The sequence below is a fragment of the Heterocephalus glaber genome, unplaced genomic scaffold, assembly GCF_053883595.1.
Source record: "Heterocephalus glaber isolate CG9 unplaced genomic scaffold, H.glaber_assembly_v1.0 deba00001673, whole genome shotgun sequence".
Classification (NCBI taxonomy): Eukaryota; Metazoa; Chordata; class Mammalia; order Rodentia; family Bathyergidae; genus Heterocephalus; species Heterocephalus glaber.
In genome coordinates this window covers 9,136,633-9,154,083 of record NW_028258410.1, presented here as the reverse complement: position 1 = coordinate 9,154,083, position 17,451 = coordinate 9,136,633, and the positions used below count along the sequence as shown (strand labels likewise).

General features: G+C 52.9%; 1 protein-coding gene across 1 annotated transcript in view; it reads left to right on the top strand.

Annotated features, from left to right (window-relative positions):
- Cdh4 (cadherin 4) overlaps positions 1–17,451 on the top strand; it is a 526,919-nt gene that overhangs the window by 350,628 nt on the left and 158,840 nt on the right. The window contains exon 3 of the mRNA XM_004840986.3: positions 11,062–11,288. Within this exon, the coding sequence (XP_004841043.1) occupies positions 11,062–11,288 (227 nt within the window). The remainder of the gene's footprint in view (positions 1–11,061; positions 11,289–17,451) is intronic.

Here is a 17,451-nt window from a genome sequence, read left to right as displayed (position 1 = left end):
AGTTAAGAGCTGTGGGAGCGAATGGGGAGGGAGGAGGTGATTTCTTGATTTCCATTTCTGATGGAGCTGCGTGCCCGTAAAAGGTGCTCTGGACTGTAGTTCCATCCTCTGAAGCCGTGGCTTGACTCATGAGCAAGGATCGAGGGCCGTGTCTGGGATGAGAGGGAGGGGAGGCTCGCTGTGGGCCCATGGAGAGCCTGACACCCAGGGAAACATGGACCCTACCATTCAATGGCACATGAGCTCTGGAGGGCCACTGGCCCCTCCACCCCTGGTGTCCTCTTCCAGAAAACCAGAATGGCACAAGCTCAGTAGTGAGGTCCAGGGAGCCCGTGGGTATCGGTATGAGCCGGACACCGAGTGGGTGTCTCCGTCCACAGTGACTGGGTGGGTGGGTAAATATTCATGAAATGTTCCTGTTCGTTCAATAAATGTTGGTTTCAGATATCCAACTTACAAACGGTCTTCCTTTCCTAAGAGCCCTGAGAATTGCTCCATTCCTCCCCAAAATCAGACTTGCACAGTCTTGAGTGAGCGAGCACAGGTCACAGCAGGGCCTCCCAGCCCTAGTGTCCCTATTTTCCTACCAACCCCAGCTGACACTCAGGGCTGTTGGGATGCTGTCCCCATCCCTGCTCTGGGACAGAAGGACAAGGGGCCTCCTCCCTGCAGGGCTCAGGCAGCTTCCAGGCCGCTGCTGGGAAGAGCCTGGGCGGGTGTGTGGCCCTCCATGCTGGCGTGCGCATCCTCCAGGTGCTGCGTGAGCGGTGGTGTCAGGGAGGAGGCCACGGCACCCTGGCCTGTCCGAGGCTGGCTGGGTGCTCCCTGCCCACCTGTGTCGGTGTGGGTGGGAGCTTCGCTAAGTGCTGCTTCAGTTAGGAGCCGCTGCGCTGCACTCCAGTGGGGCGTCAGTGGGGTTTGCTAATGAGGTGCTCATGACCCAGCTCCTGCTTTGGCCTGCAGAAGCCTCCTTAGTGGAGCTGCCCTCCCGCCTGTGTCTGTGTGGCCCAGGACAGCTGCTCTATCTTTCACACAGGACTGCTTTTGATCCCAGAACCGACCCCTCTCCTACTTGGGCTCAGAGCAGTTCTGAGACACAAGGGGTGGGCGCCGAGGGGAGCCACAAACAGCCTCCACTCCCGCCCTTTGAAGAGCTGCTTCTCTGCTCCTCAGAGACGCTGGTCTTCAGCCGGTATCATAAATATTAAATAAAGACCGGGAGAGTTTATTAGTGCAATATTTTGTTGGGGGAGGGACACGCTGGAGAGTGTAGATGGCACATTTGTTGTCACTTTGGCTGATTTTTCTTGGACAAAAAGGGCAGCCTGATATTTTCTTGCCAGTGAGAGTGTTCGATTGTGGCTCTGGGGAGCCCAGAGGCAGAGCCTCACCCTGTTCCCTACTGTAAGGAGAGGGATGGTGTGAGAGGGCTCCGGGCTCCTTTACAGCAGGATTTCTCACATTGCTGAGGCCCTTATTTTTCAGCAGAAGGTATGTCTAGTGGGTAGTGAATACCCATTTTTAATGCTTTATTTTCATAGCAGTTTTAGGTTTATGGAAAAACTGAACAGAAAGTAGAGTCCCCTGGACCCACTGCCCTGCACAGTGTCCCGTTAGTAACCTCTCCCAGGACTGCATTTGTTACAATTCTGAGCAGCTAACAAGCCAGCATTGATGCATTGTTAGCAAGCAGAGCCCATCTCAGCTAGGGCTTCTGAGGATGTTCAGACGTGTGATGACACATGTCCCCACTACCCTGACATACAGAGTACAGTCACCATCCTCAGCTTCCTCGTGTCCCTCCCAACCCCCGACAACCCCTGATCTCTTCACTGTCTCCAAGTTTTGCCTTTTCCAAAATGTCACCCAAAGGCCGGGGATTTAGCTCAGCGTTTTTGCTGCCTGCTGTGCAAGCGCAAGGACCTGAGTTCGATCCCCGGTACCAAAAATAAAAAACAAAAACTCTGGGTTTGAATCCCAGATCGCTCCCAAAATATCACCTAGCCGGATCCTGCAGCCCACAGCCTTCTCTGGCTGCACTTGGCATTGTGCTGTAGGCTTGATAGACCTTTGGGTATCTGCTTCCCTGCACTCACCCCTCCAGCCCAGTGGGAGGTACTGGAGCCCCTTGCCCACCGATAACAGGAAGCAGCAACGTGTCCCCTCCACAGGGAGTGCATGTCCTCCTGGTCTCAGCTCAGTTTCCCACCTGGCTTTGTCTGGGGCTCAGCTTCTGTCCCCGACACTAACCCCCCCGCAGAGCATCATCTGTCTCTCTTCTCTGTCCACCCTCTACCAGATGGCCCGGGAACTTCACTGTGTTCGTCCTTACCCCAGTGCCTATCATGGTGCCAGGCAAATAGCAGGTGCTCCTCAGCCACTTGTTAAAAGGATACGTAGGATAGGAGATAGCGAGAGAGAGGGAGGGCACCCCTCAAGCCACAGGCTCCCAGGTCGAACAGCCAGGATTTGAACATGAAAACCCTTTTCTTCCCTGATGCACCCTTCGGGGACTGAGTATCTCAGAATCTGCATCCGTCACTTTGTGAATGCTTTCTAGGGAACTGCTTTCTCCTGTGGAAGCCAGCCACCCCTGTCTGGTACACGAGAGAAGCCTGGGAATCACTGCAAGGACAGGAACAGCACTCTTGAGCCGTTCAGCATGCGTTAGCTTGGTGCTGTTCCACTGTCCAGCAGGATGGGCTTGGAGGGAAGGGAAGGGTGGGTGTCGGCAGCCTTGGAAGCAAGTGCTGCCCAGCTGAGAGTTGCTGGGCGAGACTGTGACTGGGGTGGGTGACAGTTAAGGCAGGGACCCTCGTGAGGGCGAAGGGCCTCAGGACTCTGACACCGCTAGTCCCTGCCAACATACCCTCCAAGAGAGAGGTCTGCAGGCTCACCAGCCCTCCCAGTGTCCTGGGGTGAACAGGGCCCCCAGCTCTGGATGTCTGAGCAACACAAGAGCTGTCTGACCACTAAGCAGCTCTCCCACATGCTAACCTCAGGAAGCCACCATCTGAAGGGGCCAGTGTCCCCTCCCTCACCTGCACGGCCTGCGCTGTCCTAGACATCCTGCTGGTCGGGGCGGCAGGCTGCCCTGCACTTTGCTGAAAATGTCCTTTTCCAATCTTACAAACATATGGCCACCTCAGGGCTCTCTGCTCTCAGCAGCATGAAGCTAGAGAAAAAGTAACTGGCCTGAGGCCTCTGCTCCATCCCCACCCAGCAGGCACCTGCCTGGGTCCAGGTGAGGGCCATGTGGGTGAGGGGAGCAGCACGTGCTGAGGGCCAGCATTGTGGGCAGGGAGACTGGGAGGAGTATCATCCTTGGGGCGGCAGCTTGCTGGTGAGGGCACAGGTTCAGGGCCTGGCCCAGGAGGCCCATCTCTGCTGCTGTCACTTCCTAGCTGGGAAGCGAGAATTATGAGCATCCCTCCCTGCCAGTTTTCCCCAGCAGAGCAGAGAGAGGGGATCGGGATTCCCTGGAGCCCCCAACTTGGCGACCTTGCTTGTGGCTTCCTCTCCAACTTTGCATCTACTCCAAGCCCCATGCAGGTCTTGGGGCAGAGAAAGCTCCCTGGGGAGTGCGGCCCAGCCACACTTGGCAGGGCCCTGTGGCTCTGATCCCTGAGCAGGCAGACCCTGGCCTTGGCACTGCTGCTGCACAGTCAGGACACTCTCCCTGATCCCTGCGGCTGCCCCTGTCACCTAGCATCACCTAGCACAGCGGGTCAGATGCTGCCTGCTGCGGCCCGCCCCTCTTGTCACCTTTGCTGTCCTCGCCACAGTGATGTTGTTCACTTGCTGGCTTTGTGGCTCAGTCTTTCCTCCATGCTGTGAGTTCCATGTGGACAAGGCCTGACAACCCAGCACCTAGAGCAGAGCCTGGACCAGAGAGGCTATGGGGAGCAAGGCAGGAGGGAGGGAGGGAAAGGCAGGTGCCATTGCTGGTTGAGCTGACAGGTGTGGGACTTGTCCATTCTCCGTACCATTCCAGCTGCAAGCTCACCTTTGGCTCATTTGATCTTTCTCAGCTCACCTAACAAGAAAAATAATAAAAAGAGGTGTTTCGTAGCCACAGCACAATTCTTCAGCATAGCCGTCTTGGGGAGACATAGCCTGCTGCCCCCATAAATGTCAGGCTGCCACTGTAGACAGAGAAGCAGGCCAACCGCACGCCCTCACTCCCTGCTCCCACCGTGCATGTCCCTGGCTCCATCCACGTGGCCAGCAATTAAAAGTGATGGGGGTAAAGGGCTAAACCCTCGCCTCCTAATGAAGGCGCTGTGCCTCCTCTCCAGTGCCTGACACCTTTGGTAGGGACGTTTCCGATCAGCATCGCTGCACCCTTAGGGCCGTACACGTGCCAGAGTGGGAGGCAGAACCTGCTAAAGAAAGTTATCTGCACCATCCAAAAAAAACAAAAGAAGCAGCGGGTCTGGGCCTGACTGCGGCTACTGTGCTCAGGACTGTCACACAGGAATGCCACACCGAGAGATCCTCCGCCTTCAGAACTGACCTCCTGCACCCTTGCTGGGTCTCCTCCTCATCCCAGGGCTCAGAACAGAGCGTCTGGGCAGGGAGGGTTTATGAATTTACAGAACTTGGAGCAATGTGGCGATGTTGGCTCATTGTATGATTTGCATTTTCAGCACCAATTAAATAGATATTAAAAGCGCCCCGAGCCTGGGGAGAGAGAGCATTTGTAATGAGGAGGCCTCCGGGCTGTGAGGATTCTGGGCAGTCTGTGGAAAGGTTCAGATAACTGAATGTGCACTGACCTGCCCTCTGCCCTGGAGGGCAGAGGGCCTCCTCACTTAGAGGAGGACAGCAGAAGTCTCCGTGCAGCTGCCGACCCCGCCCTGCCAGGAATTCCAGCACACACCCAGTGGTGGTCGCTGTGTGTCTCATGCACAATCGAGCGCCATGGCCCTTGTGTCTGCAGAGAGGGACACTGTGGTACCTGAGGACCTCCCTCCCGAGTCCCCAGGGCGAACCCCGCCCCTCTGCGGATCCTCCCAAACCCCCACCTTCCCAGACTCCAGACCCACACTGCCTCGCCTGGGCCCTGGACTTACACTTTCTGCCCCCAAGCTGGCCCTTGGGGCTGGCTGGGATGCTGAGACCATCGAGCTCTCCGTCCCACTTAGGTCTTGCGCTGGGAATGGAACAGGAAACGGCTCTGAGGATTCTGGGCCCTGGGCTGGCCTGGGAAGGAGGGCGGCCACCCTGTGCACCCCAGGGCGAGCGAGGACCGGTCCTCGGCCCTTCTCCCTGCTGTCCCAGCAGGCAGGACCTACGCAGAAACCTGCCTTTGTACAGATGTGAGGTAAAATTCACACGGCACAAACCACCATTTTCAAGTACAGCTCAGAGGCAGTTGGCACATTCACGACGTTGAATGACCACCGAGTCTCTGTAGTTCTGAAGCATTTCACCATCCCTGAAGGAGACCAAGCCCCTTGGTCACTGGGCCAGGGGTGGAGCCTGCGGGGGACAAAGGACTCAGTCGCGGGCCCACAGCCTGTCCAGTGCAGGGAGGCCAGAGGGACTCCCTGGGGACCCCCAGACCAGGAAGCTGTCCCCAGGGGGTGCCACTGGGCCGCTCTCTCAGTGACCATGCCCACCCAGGCCCCGTGCTCAGCGGTCACTCAGGTCCCTGCTGGATGAGCGAGCGGACTGCTTTTCCCTTCCTGTTCTCCTTTTCCTGGTGTGGTCTCTGCCCAGGCAGCCACGTCTGAGAGTGTGTGACGCAGGCGTGACGCAGCCCACAAGTGCCCCGGGGGGAGCCTCCAAGTGGTCTCAGCACAGCTCCAGGCCCCGGCCACAGGGAGCCCAGGCGGCCCTCCCTGCCCAGCCGGAGTTATGCCCATGGGCTGCTGGCAGGACCTGTGCCTTGGTTTTCATGACCCATGCCCAACCAAGGTCCAAATTAGTACATGGAAAATCTCAGCAATAAACAGTTTATGTTGTAATTCACTTACTATAGCACACTGTTGTAACTGTCCTGTCCACCCTTAGTTATTATTGTTTCTCTTACTAAGCCTAATTTACAAATTAAACTTTATCACACATGTGTATATGCAGAAAAGAACATAGAAAACGTAGGTTCTGGGCTTCCTGGGTTTCCAGCATCCTCAGAACATCCTGGAGAGCACCCGCCAGTGAGCGGGGTTGCTGTTGGGGATCTTGTGGGGGGATCGTCCCCCCAGCTTGCTAGCTCCACTTGTGTAACTGTTTGGCTCCCCAGCTCCACTCTATCAGCCTCAGGCCGTGAAACCTGTCTTCTTGTGCCCTGGGACCCTTGCACGTGCTGTCTGTGCCACTTGGAATTGTGCCCCACCCAGGCCCCAGGGCAGGCGCTCACCCCTTAGGTGTCAGCGGGCAGCAGGCCTCTGTACTCAGGGACACTGTCCCCTCCACACACTCGGGTGCCTGCCTGCTCCTTGCTGCATGGCCCCACACCCTTGGGCTTCATGGGGCTGGCACTGTGTTTGCTTTTGCCGACTTGTGGGATCCATGAACATGCAATGCGTGGCTGGACAGCAGATGAGCAGCGCCACTCACCTGAACCCTCATGGCCAGAGCCACATGTGTGTGTCACAGGCAAGGCCGACGGCTCTCTCAGAGGAGCAGACTGTCGTGAGCCTGGGAGGCGGAGGGGAAGCCCTGGGTGCTCCCGCGTGTGGTGCTCGGCCTGCTGACGCCTCCCCTCAGCATCCGCCGTCCACCGTGCTTTCTGGGGCCCTTGAGCCTGGGCCAAGGCTGGCTGTGAGTGCTATGCCCTCTCTCTGCAGCTGGCCACAGTCGGGGCCTCAGCCAGGGCCCTGGAGGGACAGAGCAGCCTCCTTCTCTGGCATCTTCTCAGAAGGGCGCGCAGGCCTTGACGTCAGTCCGTCCTGTGCAGAGGTGGAGGCAGGGAGGCCCAGAACGCCAACCCTGCTGGCCACACCTGGGTCAGCACAGCGAGAGGCCAAACTCCACAGGCTACCAGCGCAGGGCCCACCGGACGCCCCATCCCAAATACCCCACGGCTGCCCCGCAAGGCCAGTGATTCATTCTGCCATCGCCTGTCCCTACCAGGCAGGGCGCCCAGCCAATGTGCAGTGGACGGTGCTGCGGGGCTGGGCCAGGTGCCCCGCTCCACAGCCTTGCCCTGCGCCCTCTGCTGTGCACCCATCTGTGTGAAGTGGAGATGCCCAGAGTGAGGCCACTGCTTGTCAGGTCACAGGCTGAGGCTGCAGCCCAGGGCTCACGCGATTGCACACCGACAGGGCCCAGGACGCTGAGGGCCGGCGGTGTTGGCAGTGATGCTGGTAATCGCTTCGTGAGAGGCCAGGCCTGGGCTGAGGTTCTGCCACAGGCACCAAGGACCCCAGCCGGGGAGGCTTGCACTGAGCGTGGTGGGTTGGAGCCACTTCTCTCAGGGCCCCTCTGCCTCTCATCAAGTCCGTTAATGGAAGGATTAGCACAGAGCAGAGATGCAGGCGGCAGATCGAGACTGTGCATCCCAGCGCCAGGCAGGGCCCCCTGAGCTAAGCCCAGGCCAAGCGCCACCTGCTCCCCAGGCCGAGTCCACTCAGTGGCCCTAAAGGAGCTCTGACCTCCGGTGCCTGCATTTCCGCAGGGCCACTCTCTCCCCCACTCTCCTGCAGAGCTCAGCGTGGAGAGGCCACAGTGTGCTCAGGGCTGGGAGGCTTCAGCCTCGGTGATTCGATGCAGATACCACCCAGACACAAGTCCACCGGGAAGGTTCCCTCAGGCGACCTCTGGGTGCAGCCTCTCAGGGAAGAGGGGTGTGGAGCCCCATGGGGTCAGGGTCTGCAGTCCAGTCTCAAATCCCACCTCCTCCTCTTGCCGCCTTGCAGAAAGGGCGAGCGGTCTCAGAGCCTCAGTTTCCTCATCTGCAAAACGGGGGTAGCGCTGCCCTCCTGGGCCTGGAGGGTGCCTAGGGCAGCGACAGTGCTCAGGACAAGGGAGCAGGTCTGGGAAGGTCTGGGCTGAGCCAGGATAAAGTGTGTGGTCTGCACTTAAAACAGAGGAGGAATTTGCTGGTTTTATCTAAGGCATTGAGGGAAGTTTCCTCGGGAATCCCAGAGGCTTTTAATTTTCTCTGGAAGACTGTCAGAGAACTTAGGAGACCAAAAGTGAATACATAAAGAGCTTTAGTGTGGGCTGGGAAGCCCCGAAGACTCCAGCCTTGGCTCTTTCCCTTCAGGAGGGAGCTAGTGAGCCTGGAGGGGCCATCCTGAGCCATCTGCCCTACACCTACATGCACGGTCCAGAGTCAGCAGGGAGGGCCCCTCGACCGCCCTAACACACCATTCCCTGTCCTCATCGAGTGCATTCAACATCGCAGAAAGATGCAGCTCCAAAAATAAGACAGGAAGCTGGAGGAAGGGAGCAGATGGAAGAGGAAGCGAAGATGGGAAACAGAACTGAACACAGAGACGCATTAATGCCTCAGCTCAGGGAAGCTGCCCACGACCATGCCTCTGAGCTTCCCAGCAGCCAGAGTGAAGAGGGAAACCACCCCCGGGCAGTTCGTAAAGCCAGAAAGACAAATGGGCTTCTAGGGGAGAGGGTGTCCATCCTACAACCCCAGACATTTCTCCTGTGGCTCTGGCCTCCACACGCTCCTGCACCCTTGTTATAGCAAGGCAAGTGTTAGTGAACTGCGGCGCAGCTTAAACCCCCTTGCGCAGTTACACAGGGTGCGTTCACATCTCCAGCACCACTGCTCCTCGCGCCTGCGCTCCCCGAGTGGCACCCTGATTGATCCCCACTTGAAGGGGTTCAGGAACGAAGACTGTCCTCACGCCCCTCCTTCCTCCTGGTGCTGGCGCTGACACTGGCCCCAGGTGGCCCCACCTCCAGGTCTGCTCTCTGGCAAGCAGGGCCCTGGCTGGCCCACTGCCCCGAGGCCCCACAACTCCCAGGCTCTCGCTGCTGAGAGGGCACAGACTGAACACAAGTGTGCACCGTCCCCAGGCAGAGCTGCCGGGGCCGGGAGCATGGCCCTCGGTCATGGAAAACCAGGATGTGGGAGGCATCTTGTCGCAAAGCCCAGGTGTTCTCGTGACTGGACAGGCCTGTGTCTGACCCAGACTGGCAGATGTGAACTTCCAAACCACCGCAAGAGTTGGGAGAAGCCCTCCTCGCGCCCAAGGCACTGTCTGGCAAGGCTGCGTGCATGGCAGAGCAGCTTCTCTTGAGTCTCTGTGAGGTCCCTGCCGTGGAGCACCTTTGTCCCCGCCAGGCCTGGGCCCTGTGGACAGGGGCACCTGCTCCTCCATGAGCAGCTCAGACACTGAATTCTTCTCAGGGAGAAGCTTGGGAAGACGTCGCCAGAGCCCTGTGCCCATTCCACAAAACACAACGGCCCCACTACAAACTCTCCCGCTGCTGTCAGTTCCATTAGTTTTATTAGAAATTTGCTGTTAGAGAACAAAGAGGCTTATGTATGTATTTTGTGCTAATCTCTTGGCAATTATGGGACTGTCATTTTTATCTTTGTCAGTGACAATTGGGTGTCAGAAGTGATTGATCATCTCAGTTTGTTGCTGATTTTAATTTGTTTACCACTGGGACAAACAGTACTGTAAAAGCAGTCTGGAATTTTCCTTTCTCTTAAAAACAAAGTATTTGTCCCATCGTTGGGAGGGGTAGCTGCAGGGGCTGCAGGCCGCCCTCCTTGGGGTTGGCCTTGTCCATCAGAGAAGCCTCCATCCAGACAGCTCTGGGCCCAAGCCACCTCCCTGGTGGCCAGACGGGAGAAAAGCCTGGGTTTGTCACATTTCAAACCTTTTTATACTAAGCCCACAAGTGGGAGGTGCCAGTAACTGGGGAAACATCTAAAGCTAAGTATTCGAGACAAGGAAACATGGGTGTTATTTATTATTTCAAGGCAGGCAGCAATAAAAGGTGAACACAAGGGAAAAATGCTTTATCAAACATAATAGTGAGTAGCTTTTTTTAGTTTTTTAGAATAAATAATAATTAAATCATGTAAGCTGTTACAGGAATTGCTTTAAAAAACCAATCCTCCCACCATAATTGCTTAGATACCCACATTTTTATAAATACTAGGTAACTATCCATCGTTTCTGTCAGCAGACTGTGACGCTGGCTGTTGGTGCTTCATAATTTACCACTGCATCGGGCGACAGTTGCAACAGCACGTGTGGAAGAGGTGTAGTAATGAGCTCCCCATGAGTACGCGGCTCCGCAGATTCTGTTTCTGCAGCGGAGTTAAGAGCAGCCGTGGTGGGGCGGGAGGCAGCAATTTGGTTGCCTAATTCATGTTTTGGAAGCAGAGCAGTGTGTGACCCCCAGCAGTGTCAACACACTGCCTGCCCCAGCTCTGTTTGCTACTCACCAAGAAAGCCCAGGCCGGGGCAGGTGCCAGGTCCTTCCTCGGTAACAGGACCAGCTGGGCAAGGTGGGGCAGGCCTGTCATCCCCACACGCTAGGAGGCTGAGACAGGAGGATCACAAGTCCAAGCCCAGCCTGGGCACCTTAACAAGACCCAACCTCAAAATAAAAAAATACAAAAGAGCTGAGGATGTAGCGTAGTGCAGACACCTTGGGTTCGATCCTGGTACTGAAAAAAAAGACTAGACACTGCTGCCCCGAGTTCCACTCCCAGAATGTACTTGCCACAGGAGAACAGTCTTTAAATACCAGCTTCTTTTGATTCCTTGGCTGCACTTAGACTTCTTGGGTGGAAAAATCTACCCATTAGGGATTCACAGGCAGGCAGGGGGTTTGCATGGGCAGCAGCAGGAGACAGGGTGCATTTTCTAGGCAGAGAATGGACCAGCTGAGTGCAGAGAGGTGGCAGGAGGGAACCATACATCTGCAGAGAGTGGCTGCGCTTAAAGAATGAACACAATCGAGGTTTCTTTGCCTTTTTCCCTTCCACTTTTCACGCCTCTAGCTAATCCTCACTACCTTCCCAGGAGGCAGAGAACTCGTGAGATCCTTACTGGTCCCAGGCTCCAGGGAAACCCGGATGCTGTCTCGTTACTGCCCTCCTGATGGTGTCCTCCTCTCGTCTTACAGTGAAGTTCAGCAGCTGCTTGGGGAACAAGGGGACGCAGTATGAGACCAACAGTGTGGACTTCAAAGTCGGGGCAGACGGGACCGTCTTCGCCACTCGGGAGCTGCAGATCCCCTCTGAGCAGGTGGCCTTCACGGTGACAGCCAGGGACCACCAGACGGCCAAGCAATGGGACGCCATGGTGCGGCTGCTGGTGGCCCAGACCTGGACCTCGAACTCAGGACGCAAGGTAAGGGTGACGACGGTGCAGGTGGGAAGTCTGCCGGGACCAAGATGCCCCACTCCACCAGGCTCCCTGAGGAGGAGGGTCAGCGGCTCTGGCCGAGCCAGCACCGAGGGCCACGCTGCCGAGGCCTCTGCCCTGTCCTGTGCTGGGCGGCCTCTCGGGCAGGCCGCCTGGATGGCACATGGGGCTCTGTGTAGTTTTCTAACAAAGCTGCCCCGTTTCCTCCTCAAATCAGACACCACAGGCCGTGCAGCTGGCGGCCTGAGGGTCTCACTCGCCAGCCAGGCTGAGTCCTGAGGAAAGGACAGGCGAGCCGGAAACCAAAGAGCAGCAGAGTCGCTAGAGGAGCTGGTGAGAGCAACACAGAGCAATGGAGGAAGAGAGAGACAGAGACAAACGGAAAGGGGCAGGGGGAGGAGAGAGGGGAGGGCTTCACCCCGACGTCGGCAGTTGGTGCTACTGATCCTCGCAGGCGCATGTGTTCGCGCGCGCACACACACTGTCACACATGCTCGCCCCACCTCCCTTCCCTCCAGCCATCCGCATGGCCTCCTGTGCAGGTGGACTGGACTGGAGAGACCCAGGTGACTCTGCCTCCCCGGTCCTGAGAGCTCTGTCCAGCACACTCCTTCCGTCCAGGACCAGCCGCCTCAGCTTCTCCGTTCATCCCCAGACCCTAACTGCTCCATCTCTGTGTGCGATAGGCGGTCAACTGGCCCCGTCCTGTCCACACTCTGCTGGACCTCAAGCTTCAGCAGCTGAGTCGCCTGAGGCGTGGGGGCTTCGGGCTGACGGGGAGGAGCGGAGCTTTGAGCATGGGCAGGGGACACTGAACACACTGAGTCCTTCCACTCCCGAGGCTTCTCTGCAGCCAGTGTGGGGTGATTAAGGTCCGCGAGCACTGTGCTGGGCAGCATCGAGCAGCAGGCCTGGGTGCTCCCAGGAAGGGCCCGTGGGAGAGGAGGGTTAAACGAAGCTGACAGATCCCTCAGCACAGCTGCCCAGAACCTGCCATGGCTGAAGGCACCTTGTGAGCCGCCAACGAGGAGACAGTCTGCCAGCTTCCCCAAACCCATCTGACCAAGGAAGCCTTCTTCATGGTACAGTGTGGAAGACAAATGTGCCGTGGAACTCACTCTGGGAAAGCAGGGACTTGTGCCATCTTCCTTATTGACTCCAAGTAGAGATGGTTTCAATGAGAGAAGGAAGAGCAGGACCGGGAGGACGCCAGTGACAAGTGGATGCCACCGGGAAAGGAGGTCCGGTGTGTCTTTCTGGGTGTGTGAAGCCGGACACAGCACGTCTCCAGCCACGGAGGCCCCCAGGATGCTGAAGACCCCCCAACTGGGCTGGGTGCTGTGGCAGGGTGCTTCACAGCACCCCTGTGAAGCTGCTCACCCCGTGCTTGGGGCCATGCTGCCCCTTATCCCTGATTGTGATGCAGAAACTTTGCCTTGTGAGCAGAGGGCAGAGCCCCTTCCAGTCCTGGAGGCCTCAGATAAAGGCACTAATTGAAAATGTAATGACACCTTTTGTTTGGCATGTTAATGAAGCAATTTCTAATGCAATTAATCCCGGTCCTCCTGGAAGGTGCAGACGGTGGTGCTGATTGCAATTAGGCAGTTTCTAGGTCGAGTACCCGAAACCCCAGGTTGGGCCTGGGATGCACCCAGCGGTGGGGCAGGAGACAGAACTCATGTCCCGGGCTCAGAGCACGAGATATGACCATACTGGGGATGGGCAGTCCGCCAGCCCATCAGACTCAGGCCTCCTCCCCTGAATTCATGTCTCTTGTTGATGTTACCCCGCCCCGACTTTCTTCCTTCTTTCTTTCTGTACTGGGGATTGAACCAAAGACCTTCACACTGAGCTATATTCCCCAGCCCCTTTTTATTTCCTATTTTGAGACAGGATCTCTCTGAGTCACTAAATCTGCCAGGCAGTGCTTGAACTTTCGGTCCTCCTGACTCAGCCTCCCAGAGCGCTGGGATTATAAGTGTGTGCCACCTTGCCAGGTTTCCATCTTCCTTCATATATAATGTCTAGCACACAACTGAAAATGACTGGGCACAGGAGGTGGAAGAGGACAACATAAGTGAAAACCAGGAGAAGCAGCAGATGATTAAAAAAAAAAACACCTCCTCTGGGGGCTGCAGGTAATGGAGTCCTTGGACATAGATGTTGCAATCACTATGCTTACTATGTTTAAGCGAGTTAGATATAGGCTTCTGACATAATTTGTACAAGAATGAATTGGGCAGTTTGGAGCTGAAAAACATGACAAACTAAAGTAAGAGCTCAATGGGTGAATATATCTGCAGATAAGAAAAAAATTGAAGAAGGAATTATGGAAGCAAAAGGACCGAAGGTGTGCAGAAGGAAAATACAGAAGATAGGGCAAGAGTCATTAGAGAAGTAAAAGGGTCTAACATGTGTGTTTGGAACATGAGGGGGCTAAATGCAGCGGTAGTAATGTTTGAAAGGATAATGGCAGAAAATCTTCCAAAAGTTACAGCAGATATCCAGACACAGATTCAAGAAGACTTGGACCTGGATAAATATAAAGAAAGTTGCACTAGAGCACTTTACAGTAAGAGACCTAAAATCAGAAGTCAGAGAGAAAATCCTGATACAGGAAGGGGCAGCAACTGAGGCCTGACTCCTCCCTCTGGGGCCAATGAAGTGCTAAAAGAAAATGGAATTCTAGTGTTCAATTTTTTTAGGAACCCTCCAAGAAGTAGAGTTAAATTTTTCAAAAATACAAAAGCTACAAGAATCTGTCACACGTTGTGTTCTTTAGTCAAAAGACAAGTTGAGGTGAAATATCCGAAATGGAGGAAGAACTGAAAGTCCGGGGAGACAGAAAAGTACGAAGGAATCCCAGCAGCATGGTGCTTCCTGGAGTGTGAGCTGGAAGATTCAAGTGCACAAGAGCTGCATGAACTCTGAGGTGTATAGTTCAGGAAGATGATTGGACACCACACTGTCCCTAATTCTCTAGGCTGAGAATCCCTAATCCAAAATGCATGGAACCAGCCACGCCTCCCGTCGCAGATTTTTCAGATTTTGGAAGATTTGCAGATATACAGTGAGAGATCTTGAGAATGGGACCCAAGGCCAGACACACAATTCATTCATGGTTGTGTCCACCTTGCCCACATTGGTGGAAGGTAGCATTGTGCACTGTTTTCACTGAGACCTCCACATAGGCCAGGCACGGTGCTTCCCGCCGGTGGCACCATGGTGGACTTTAGAGTTTCAGATTTTGGATTTTTGGATGAAAAAACATTGGAAAGACAAAGATATTTGTTACAAGTCCTTTGGAGAGTCACTAAAAGACTCATAAGATTGTATGGGTTCTAAAATAATAAATGGAAAACATAGAACAATGAAAGTTATTAATCTAAAAGCAAGAAAAGATAAAAGGAAAGCATAACAAATTAAGTCTTTGAGTAGGGTGACAGATTTGCAAATATATCAGTAATTATAAAAAAGAAAAAATAATAACATGCAATTAAGAAAAAACATACTACATTACATTAAAAAATCCAACTATAAGGACCTGAGTTCGATCCCCGTTACCAAAATAAATAAATAAATAAATAATCCAACTATATTCAGTTTATTCATGACTTCAAATTATTCACGCCGAAGTTGATAGAAGTGAAAGGAGAAATGATGTAAGCCACAAACAAGTCTGTAATCAATGGTGAATTTTAACCAGCATCTGTCAGTAAGCAATAGAACAAGCAGACAAAGTATCGCAAGGAAATAGAATGTGAGAACCATGCCATGGCGCATCTGACATATATAAAACACAGAAGCTAACTGCTGCCAGATACACAGCATTTTTAAGTACCATTTTCAAATATTTTGGGGGTTTTTTGGTACCAAGGATCAAACTCAGGTCCTTGTGCTTGCAGGGCAAGCGGCAGAACCACTGAGCTAAATTCCGGGCCCACTGTCTTCAAATATTAACCAAGCAAAGTCTCAACATACCTCACAGATTTAAAATCAAAATGTAATCTGTTTTCTTACCTCAGAGTGATTAGGCTCAGAATAAGTAACAAAAAAGATAACTAGAAATTACCTGTAGTCTTAGAAGTTAAATAAAAGCCTTCATTAATCCTTGGGTAGAAATCATGTGGAAAAAATACTTTGAACTGAATAATAAAACTAGTGGGGTATAGCTAAAGCCATGCCCAGGTGGAAATAATTTTCCTTAAAATAATGTATGATAAGATAAAGAAAGGAGAAAGGCAGAGATCTGAGCAATCATCTCAAGAAAACACGAAAGGAACTGGAAATGAAGCCCAAATAAAATTGGGGGGAAAGTGGAAATGAGAATGCAGGGAAATAGGAAGTAATAGAATCAACAACAAAAGTTCATCTTTTTGGACAACTAATCTCATCAGACTGAGTAACAAAAAGGATAAAAACTACAAATAATCCATTTCAGGAATAGAAAGAGGACATCATGTCCAATTTTGTAGACATTAGAAACATAATTTGAGGTTATTACTGAATGTTTAATTATACCAATATATTTAAAAATATACATGAATGCATAGCAGTCTACAACTATACAATTTACCAAAACTAACATGCGAAGAAAATCTGAACCGTTTCATTACTATAAACAAATTAAAATTCATAACACAGAGAAATACAGTTCATTGGTTCCACTGGTGAGTTCCACCCAGGCTATCAGAAGAAATTTAAATTAATCCTATACAAACTTGTGCTGAGTTACACTATTGTAGCAAATACAACCCACAGTGCTGCAGATCTAGGTAGTATAACAGAGTCAGTCAGAAAAGAATGGAGCAAGCACCCTGGAAGTTGGAGGCAGATGTATTTCCCTAGCAGACCACCCGGGACTTCTCCACAAAGCAATCAGTCCTGTCTTGGGGGGTGAACAGGGTTTATAAAGATTTGGGAAAAGATGGGTGAGGCTACAGTGGCTGAACACGCAGCATCAGTTCATTGGTTGAGGTAGATATAGTCAGCTTATACGATTGGATAGAAAGGTAACTAGGATTCACCTTATTTACATATGGCAGGAAGCAGGGGTCACAGAAACTCCACTGAGAACAAAGGACAATGGAGGAAACATGTCCGGGCAAGTTTGACTGAGACTCGAAGGTGTTTTAGGTGCGGGAGGAGTCGGAGCTAGGAGGAGCCTTTTGCTTGCTACCCAGTTAGCTGCAACACAGGCTTCTTCTGGTCAGAAATCATTTCCTTGTTCAATACCAGAAGGATCACTCTCCCAAAGTTTTGCTGTCCAAAACTTGATAGGGACCGTGTCCCAAGCCAGTAAGAAGTTTGCCCAAAGTGAGCAAGAACCTTGTCCAAAGCCAACACAAGCTGTGTCCAAATGCATTCACAGACTCATCCATGCTGGCCAAGGCCATGCCCAGAACTAACGAAAGCTGTACCCAAAAGCATCCAAAAAACAGTAACAGAAAGGATACTGGGGGCCCATAAGAGTCTTGCCCACAGTGATGCGAAGCCCAATGCAAAATTTCAACAAACTTGAATTTAGTTATGTTCACATAAGATAAGTCATGGCCAAACTGGATTTGTCCTAAGACTTTAAGAATGGTTTAATCAATATGATTCCACGCAGAACAAGGTATAAAGCTTCTATGATCATATCAATATCAATTCTTAGAATTTAACCTGCATTCCAGGAGACAAAATTCAGCATATTAGGACAAGAAGTGACCTTACATTATTTCATCCTGGTATCTACAAAAGACCCACCTCAAGCAGGCAGTTTGTTGTTGAAATAGTCAAAACCTTCCCTTAAGACCAGAGACATGACAAGAAGGCTATTATATCACACTGTGGAGGTCTAAGCCAATGGAGCAGGGCCAGAAAAAGACATCAGAGTAAATGAAACTAACATGGCTGAATACAGAAAGTCTGAAGAACTTGTAGATGATTTACTGACATTGATGAGGGAAGTTACCAGGGTGCTGGGTATGAAACAAGTGTACTTCTGTGTACCGGCTGTGAACATTAGAAAATGAAATCCAGCCCTTACGCTAATTCCAGCAGCATTAGGAATGATCATGTCACTGGGGAAGACTGAACAAAACACGTGCGAGACTCTTGCAAGTCTTTCAGAGACTACTTCAAAGACTGAAGTGGAGGGGCGTGC